Raw genomic sequence first — 9,227 nt, forward strand, 5'->3', positions numbered from 1 at the left:
GTCTTGTTTTCCTGGCTGTAAAACAGGAAAAATGGGACTGATTTTCCTTAACTGCTTCAAGAGAAAGAGCTAGAAGCTTTATTTTAGCTGTGATGGTTGAAGAGAGACAAGATCTGTAGGGAGAAGGGAGATCTAATGTAAGAATTGGGTATTATATTTCATGTCTTAATGAAATATATGAAAAATGGATTATTATTATTATTATTATATGCAAAAATATGTAATGATTATATAAAAATTGTCATTTTTATGAGATTATTAGATTCCATTGGGTACTTTCTTTCCCAGTGTACTCTGAATATTTTAACATTTGCTAGCTTTTCATCCCATTCTACCTTTTGCAGTCTTAGATGAATTCAATCCATTTTCTCTATATATTTTAGAAAAAGTTTTTATTTTTTGAAGAAAATTAATCAGCTTTTCAAGACATCTTTGCAAAGGAAATGTGCCAAAAATTTTTCAAAATGTCTTTGTTAAAATGAAGCCTTCACAGTTTTATGTTGTCTTAGAAAACATAAAAATACAAAATAGTGTCTGCCAAGAATTTGTCTGGCATTAACTGGGACATGGAGTAAGGTATTTCTGCTCCCCTATTAGTAAACTTGCTTAAAAATTTTTAACTATGGAGTCCAGATTTGCTTGCCAAACAGTTGACCGTGCCTGTTGTTCAGTCTAACCTATAAATGTGTTAGTATTTCTCATCTATTCTGTAAGCATAATTAATTCTTTAAAAAAAAAAGAAAAAAGTAGATGTCCAGCTACACATTTGTCTGTTCGGCAGGAAAGTGTCTTTTTTCTTCAGCCTCGATGGGATCTGCTGTACCATGTACTAATTCAATAATCTGACTGTGTGCTCAGTATTCATTTTTTTAACTTAATAATAGAGAGTATAAAAATAACTGTTAAAACCATCTGTACCTGAGCAGATTGTCATTTATGCAATAATTTAGAGTTTATTTGTATGTAATAATAAGCTATTTAAGTGCTGCTTATGGGTTTGTGGAGTTTTAGAAGAGATGGGAATGGACTGTAAGCAGGTAGCCAAAGGCTTTGAGTCTTGGCTTTTTGATTTCATTATGAACTCTGCAAAGGGCAAAGTCTAGCTCATCCATCCTTCCTCTGATTTTATCTCACTTGAAAACAATGAGGTAGCAGAACTAAGCAAGGGCCTGTGCGCTTTATAAACACCGTAACATTTTGAGATGGTTCTTTTGTAATTTTTCACTACTAACAGAAATGGAATGATGAGAAAAAACAGTTCTCAATCTCTGAAAATTGCAGAACAATTGAGGATTGAGCGAGCTCAAAAACTGCAAGTAACCTCTTGCAAATGCTAATTAAAGTATCTCCTTAGTTTCCTCTAGTATGTATAACTACAGAAAGGTATATATCCTTCTCGGCTTCCTCATCTATGGGGTGGAGTAGCACCACTGACCACTTCTTGCCATTGACACCAGCTCCAGGGCTGCCGAGTGCCCTGTTCCCAGCTGCACTGGCATCTCTCCGTCCTGGACCAGTAGCCCTGCTCTCATGTGGCACTTCCTCAGGAACCCTGTGTGATCCGCGGGTTAGCTGCGTGCTCGGGGCAGGTTCAGTCTGGCCCCGTGCTTGTTCCACCTGCTAGTGTGCCCGGTGTGCCTCCACACTTTACATGTTTCTGCAAGCTGTTTTAGTCAGCGACTGGTTTCATTTGAAATGAAATCTTACATCTGTTTTCACTGAGCACTTGAAGATTCATTACACTTTTCAGTGCAAAGTCAAAAAGTGAGTGTAAGTAACAGATGATCCTGGGGACGAGAAGTGCTTACAGTCTCCTGTGGAGACAGTGACCAAGAAATGAGCAGTGGAAAGAAGATTCCTAAACTGTTCCTCAGGTGAAAATGGTTGCATCAGTGCCTCCTTTATTCTTTCCAGCATAAATTCAGTACCTCTCTACCAGAAAGGACTAGGATTATTCACTAGATCAGTTAAGGCTGATTTGCAAACCAAACTGCATCTGAGAGTGTGCATTTCCTATGTCACAAGAAGTGCGTTCAAGAGGCTCCATGAAAAGGGAATTTCAAAAGTAGCATGGCCTTTCTCGAAGATACTTGTACCAGTCAGCTTTGTGATGGCTCTTGTTATTTTGAAAATTACTCCTCCTCCTCCAGAAGAACTTCTCTTTTCAATTATTTGTACATTTTTTTACTAGCAGCCTGGTCTTCAAAAATGTAGCCATTACTTCACCAGAGATGATAATTTCTGGTTCAGTACAACTCCTTCACGTACTCCATTAGCTCAACATAAACTATTCCCAAAGGCTCCCGTTTGTCTTGTAAGAGAAGTAACCCCCATGTAAAACATGCTTTTCCGTAACTATTCCTGGTATTCATAAATAATGGACGAAGGCTTTGTCTCTGCTGCAGTGCCAGCTCAGGCTGTAATTCAGATTTTGCGCTTGCCCTCAACCCAACACACACAAGTCACTGATTCAGATTAAACAGTGCTTTATATTTAAGATTCTGGGGCCTGTCAGACATTTGTCCGTGCTGCTTTAAATAATAAAGAAGGAGGGATTTGGGTGCAGACCAGTATTGGGTGCATGTGCATGATCATTTCCATTTGGATCAGGGTTATGCTGTTGAAGCTGTGGTGAGATTCGTACTTTAGAGTGTTCTTGGAGCCTGCGAATAGCAGATCTTTGGGGTGAAAGTAAAGATGTTTCAGGATATTGCCTAATACACTCAAAGAGCTGATGAGTATTCACTCCACAGGATCAAACTAATGTAGTTTAGTCCAAAAGAAATCCCCCCGGAAAGTAGGGGATGCAGGTGGATGCCAGGTTCTCTGCACCAACCCTTTCATTGTACAGATCCACTGTTATTGTGGCACGCTGCTTGGTAATGTAACTACAACCTTTAGCACACTGCCTGGGCTGTTAACCTACTTGCAATCATTTTGTGTGCTTGAATGCCGTTTCCTGTTTTTTACAGTTTCCCGTGTAACTGCTCTCACTTGAGATTAGCTAGCTTGAGCAGAATAACTCCAGCTAATGGTGGAGAAGGATAGCATCAGTTTACCTTTTTTCTTGCATGAAATAAACGTGTGGAATCTTCCCTTAAGGTTCTCCTGACTTCTTGAGTTGTTAAATCACTTATTTCCATATTTCCTTTTTTGTAACGTGCCTGCTTTAATCAATGCAGTGGGACTTTCTGACAGCACTGGGACGTATTTCACATTCACATCAGAGGAGAGCAAAGCCCAGCAGGATAACATCTTTTTTTTTTAAGCATAAGACATTTGGTTTTGCTAAACAGATTGGATGTTCTGATTTGAAATTATGAGTGGTTAGACGGCATCCTATCTTTAATTAGGTTGCACAGACTGAGTCATTTTGCAAGCTAGACATTTTAATTTACAATCTACTGCACTGCAGCACTCTTCAAGGCCTTCTGCTATGTAATAAGATATTCAACTTGCAGCACAGGCTTTAAAAATACTGGAGTACTCTCTGTGACTTCACTTGTTTATTTTATATTTTCAATTTTAGTTGCAAATCAAACATGCAGTTACAGAAGCTGAAATTCAGAAGCTGAAGACGAAGGTAAGAATCAATATACAGTTAACAGACACTGTTTTTTTCCTCTGTCATGCAAAATCAGATCTGAAGAAATGTATCTTTATGTGGGTGGAGATGTCAACATCCTTATCAAAGGCTGATTAAGAAGCACAGTGGCTCAGCTAAATCTTCTCTTGGTGTATATTCTCTATTCAAACTTTCAAGTAAAATCTTAAGTGCTGCTATTAAGAGAAACTGCCAACTTGTGTAGCTTCAATTAAACATTTTAAGGGGTATCATAATGACTAAATGGGAGAGTTCTAGTTTTACAATTCTAATGCATTTTCTCAGGTTTCTAACTTATATTTGGATTGAATATTCAAGTCTAAGTTAGTAGGGTTTTTATTTACCAGTGATGTTAAAGTATCCTGTTTATGTTAGTTCCTTTTTTTGACATTTTTTGTAAAAGAACTCATTTATTTAAAGGTGTTTAATAAAAATTACTTTTTTATATACAGAAGAAAAAAACCTGTTTCATGTTGCTGCAGTTCTTTTTAAAAGATTCTCTAGAAAGGAAAAAGCTTACCAGTTTGACAGAAAACATTATCTCACAATCGGTTGCTATTTGTTAGATTGAATTTGCTATAGCAATAAAAAGAAATTGTATTTTTTGTACTAGGATAACCTTTATGGGAAGTCAACTGATAATTCGGTTGTTGAGTAATACTAGGTTTTATAATGACATTCTTCTCTTTGAGTTTGAATACATTATGAGGGAAATAAAAAGAAGACAAAGAGAAAATTGTACTAAAAAAGATTTTAGATTATTATTTCTTTCTAGCAACTATTTGCACTCACCGTGTATTTTCCATAGTGTTTATCAAATCTGCATAAATTATTGTTAAAAACAAATTCAGAGTGCAACTATATTCTGTAAGAACAATTTCTGTTGTACTGTTTCAGTTCAGACAGTCAGAAATCTTTTCTTCCTCTGCTTTCCAGTTCCAGTCTAGCAATCGGAGCCGCACGGTCAATCCCTTGGGATTGTGCTGAGCCCCATTGACTTCACGGCAATGATGTGTGGGTGTAAACATTCATCTGTGCAAATCCATTTGCAAGATTAGGGTTAATGTGCCTTTTTGTGTTGGACTTCTTTACCTAGTGTTTTGAATAGAGCTGAAGAAGATGTGGCTAGTTTAGGTATATTACTAATAAAACTGCAAACAAGTTACTTTCTCTTTGTGTGCATCATCCTTGATGTTAGCAGAACTGCCTAGAGCAAATTGAACAGTCTTGATAAGTAAACAAGGATATTAAGGCATTTTTTGTTTTCCTTAAATTGTGGGAGCTAAAATATGCAAGCTGCTGAGCAACCCTACCCTTATCCGGCACCAAATATTCAAACCTGCAACTAGCTTCAGCTGGGAAGTGAGAAGCCTAACACAAAAAAAATCTAACAAAAAAACTAGCAAAGGAGCTAAGGTTTATTATAAACTCAGCAGTAAAATTTGGACTTCTCTAAGGTCACTTGGAAAAAGTCATTGGACTTCATTAGTGCCAAATAGTGGAACTCACAGTGGAACTGCACTGGTCATAGAGTTAAGCAGTGCCGATGTGTTTGGCAGAATTAGCACCTGAAGTCTTCAACAGCAAGGGCATATTTTTCTTTTCATATTGACTCCTTACAACTCGGTAAGAAAGAAAACAAGAGCAATATATTTATAACAGGTTCCCTTTGTCCTCGTAATAGTTCTGGCATAGTTTCAGTATTGGATGCAAAACTCTGTGCTTGCTTAATTGAAAAAAGATTCTAGGTTATGACCCGATGTTAAATTTTGAATTATGCTCCAACGTCTTTTGTTTGGCTTTCTAGATTAAGCAAGATTATGACATGAAAACAGACATTGTAAGAATTCAATAGATTTTCTGATTTGGGTAAAAAAGCAGATAGTTAGATTAGATGCAATTGGTTTTTTTCCTATTGCTTTCTAAATTGTTCTTAAATCAAATATAGAACCTGGAAATCAGATTCCCCCCAAAATAAGAAATATCTCATTTTATGAAAGTGTATGAATGCTTTCTAACAACTGAAGCAGATGTATAGAACAAAATGCATCCCCAGTGCTGACTGCAGTTTGCCTGAATACTCCACTATTGACATTTTTAAAGCATGTTGGTATATCCCAGAGAAGCACAAAGGCTGCACTGGCTGCACAGAGCAAAGGTTCTACTTCGTTTCATGAGGAAGAATAATATATATATCAGCCTGTGTTCTTTGTCTTTGAATGCTCTTTTCACTGCTAGCATATTACTTTTATAGCTATTAATTCACTGATTTTCACTAATCATGTTGCTTGAATTCATCCTAAACAATTAGGCTGCACTTTGCACCTTTTTACTGACTGGTATCTCCACTCTTTTGTTCAGCTGCAGGCTGCTGAGAATGAGAAGGTGAGGTGGGAATTGGAGAAGACCCAACTCCAGCAGAACATTGAGGAGAATAAGGAAAGGATGATGAAATTAGAGAGTTATTGGATTGAGGCACAAACCCTGTGTCACACGGTGAATGAGCACCTCAAGGAGACGCAAAGCCAGTATCAGGCTCTGGAGAAGAAATATAACAAGGCAAAGAAATTAATCAAGGATTTTCAGCAAAAGTAAGCAGCTACGCCAGGCTCAGCAATGACTTAGTGGCCAGATAGGAAAAATATATGTGATATATTTTGAAATATGAAACCCACTATTAAACACCTGTAAGGTAAACACTATTTTTCACTTTTTTTTCATGAAAAACATGGGCTCTTTATTATGGAAAAATGTTATTTTTTGCTAGTATTCAAGTATGAGTTTAGTATTGTTGAAAAATAATACTATAACTAAATAAAGACTTAGTCTGTAGTATTCCAGGTTGGAATGTTTCGGAATAACTAGGTAACTCAATGTGATTGCAAATAACCAAGAGAAATCATAGTTAAGTATTTAATTAGCAAGGTTTGCAGCAATTTATATTGGTATTGTGTCAGCTGGATTCACTCCTACTGTGTACTGATGTAACATCAAAAAGAAAATTGTTTTGTTACATTTTACATTTTATTTTTCTTCTTCTCGTAGATGCCAAGAATGTTTGATCTGAGTTGAGCTAACTGATGATTACCTGGCCCCCCCTGTTTCATGTGGTCCCCTCTCCCTGATGGCTAGCAAGAATAATAACATCTTACATTTCTAGAACAGCTTCCATTCCCCCAAATTTCTTTTTTTGCAGCATCTTTTTCATTTTCTGCTGAAATATACTCATTTAAAGAAGAAAACTCAAAAACATACAGCAATGTCAAGAGACAGCTGCGAGTGCAGAAGTGAATATCGTGTCCCATTAAAAAGGGTTTTAGATAGTCAAAATGTCATTACCCATCTTGGAATTTTGGGACTGTTCCAGAACTAGCTGGCATCTTGTGTGCTTTCTATCACAAACGTCTTAGATTTTCAAAATAAAAAGAAATAGGGAAAATAGCTAGAATGAGCTTGGATAGCCTTTCTGTTGTTATTCTGCTTTATATTAGTAAAAGCTCTAGTCAGCTGTTTTTAACTACCTCAGACTCCTAAAATCACTTAACAGATTTTCTTATAGCTTACTAGAAAATTAGATTTGTACCTGGAAACTTATGGATGTCCTTTCTGTGAAGGAGTGCAGTCATACTCTAATAAAACAGAGATTTTGCTCCATTTCCTACAACAGAACACAGCATAAACTAAGCTAACGTTGTTTTCATTGTAAATACAGATTATGAAAAAATTAGTTTGATTTAACTGTTTTGATCATCAATTAGAACAACTGAGATTTTTTTTTTCTTTTTTTCAGATAAGTTCCTCTTACCATTTTTATATCTTCACCTAGCATATTCACTTAGATTAAGTAATTGTTTAGGGTTTTGTCCTAATTGCAGTTTCATACTTCTTATTAGGTTAGTAATAAAATATTTGCTAAGGACAGATTTTTCTGATGCATAGCTTAGGATATATCAGAACATTTTATTTTCTGTTTGAATCTGATCACTCTGATGACAGCAAATACATCTTTTTTCCCCTAAGAGAACTTGACTTCATCAAACGCCAGGAAGCTGAACGAAAGAAAATAGAAGATTTGGAGAAAGCACACCTTGCAGAGGTTCAAGGCTTACAAGCTCGTGTGAGTAGTATTTACTCACATTTGAAGAATATTGACAATTCTGTCTGATATTCTGGAAAAAAACCCTATCTTACAGATATGTGTGTGTGTTATGGGTAACACTGTGTTGTATTTCTTTCAGATACGAGACTTGGAAGCAGAAGTTTTCAGGCTAATGAAGCAAAACGGGAGCCAGGTTAACAATAACAACAACATTTTTGAAAGGCAGACATCTTTTGGAGAAGTTTCTAGAGGAGATCCAGTGGAAAATCTAGATACTAAGCAAGTGTCCTGCCTGGATGGCTTAAGTCAAGGTTTGTTTGAACCAAACCATAATTCCTATTAATATGTATGTAAATAGCATGATTATCATTTAGGATTTAAAAGAAACAATTAATAATGCAGAGATGTTGTTATTTTTCCGAAATTCAGTATCTAATGACAGCTGTATCAGGGTTATACCAAATAATGCCAATATAGAGTCCCAGAATAGATGTACAATGTCTATTCTTAAAGAAATGGAAGTGACTAAGTGCTAATAAAGCAAAGATCATTATTGGTTTCTGAAAGGTTTCAGTGGGATGCCATCAAAATTTAGGTTTAATTCGATGCGTCTGTTATGTTAATAAAGTAGTAGAAAATTTTGTGTTCTCCTTTGTTCCTAAATCTGTCCTTAATTACGCAACCACTAAAGATCAAACAAGAACAAAGTTACCAGAATGAGAAAAACAATGTTAAATCTACCATTTTGAATGGATCTCTGCAGGTGCTGATCCCACCTTGGTACAGAAATCAAAAGGAACCATGTAGGTGGCACTCACCATTTCTCAGGATGGAGCCTTTTGTGGATAAAATGCAAATTCTTTACTAGCACATTAGTTAAAAAACTTGTTCAGCTATAGCACAGCCTGATTTACAACATAAGATGTGTAAGACTTTGTTCCACATTACCAAAGAGCCAAAACAATTTGTGGCAGCACTGAGATCTGGATAGATGCTGTCAGCATGGTGACTGTAGCCTTTACTTGTTTTGCATAGAAAAGATACTTCCCATTTTTCAGGCTGTGCGAGTGAAAATATACAGATAACTTCCACAGCTTTAGTTGAAGTTCTGTAATTGCAAGTGGCTCCTCACTGTTGAAGTATATACAGAATTAAAGGCAATTTTAGGTCCACAGCCTTGGAACAAAATTGTTCGGCGCAGGAGCAATACTTACTGTGTATTTAGTAACATCTGTGAAATCAGGTGTCGGAGGTGTTGGGATTCTGAGAAGGGAGCACTAGACTCTGGTCCTATATATATTTTCATTTTAAATAAACTATAATATTATTTATTTCTCTGGTGAAAAAAAAAAGCATTATGTTACCAAATAAATTAATTTCTAGCAAGCACTGAGATGTTTTATTAAAATTGATATTTTAGCAGTTATTTCATGTGTGGACCCAAACTGAATATTGCTCTACAAACAAATCAATATGAACTACATTTTTAACAAAGTATGTATATAAAAAGGAGCTAGTCCTGCT

General features: G+C 36.1%; 1 protein-coding gene across 1 annotated transcript in view; it reads left to right on the top strand.

Annotated features, from left to right (window-relative positions):
- PPP1R9A (protein phosphatase 1, regulatory subunit 9A) overlaps positions 1-9,227 on the top strand; it is a gene marked incomplete at its 5' end in the record, with an annotated part of 43,110 nt that overhangs the window by 10,767 nt on the left and 23,116 nt on the right. The window contains 4 exons of the mRNA XM_009576011.1: positions 3,530-3,583; positions 5,966-6,195; positions 7,625-7,721; positions 7,843-8,014. Of these exons, the coding sequence (XP_009574306.1) occupies positions 3,530-3,583; positions 5,966-6,195; positions 7,625-7,721; positions 7,843-8,014 (553 nt within the window). The remainder of the gene's footprint in view (positions 1-3,529; positions 3,584-5,965; positions 6,196-7,624; positions 7,722-7,842; positions 8,015-9,227) is intronic.

This window comes from Fulmarus glacialis, unplaced genomic scaffold (assembly GCF_000690835.1).
Source record: "Fulmarus glacialis isolate BGI_N327 unplaced genomic scaffold, ASM69083v1 scaffold724, whole genome shotgun sequence".
NCBI lineage: Eukaryota > Metazoa > Chordata > Aves > Procellariiformes > Procellariidae > Fulmarus > Fulmarus glacialis.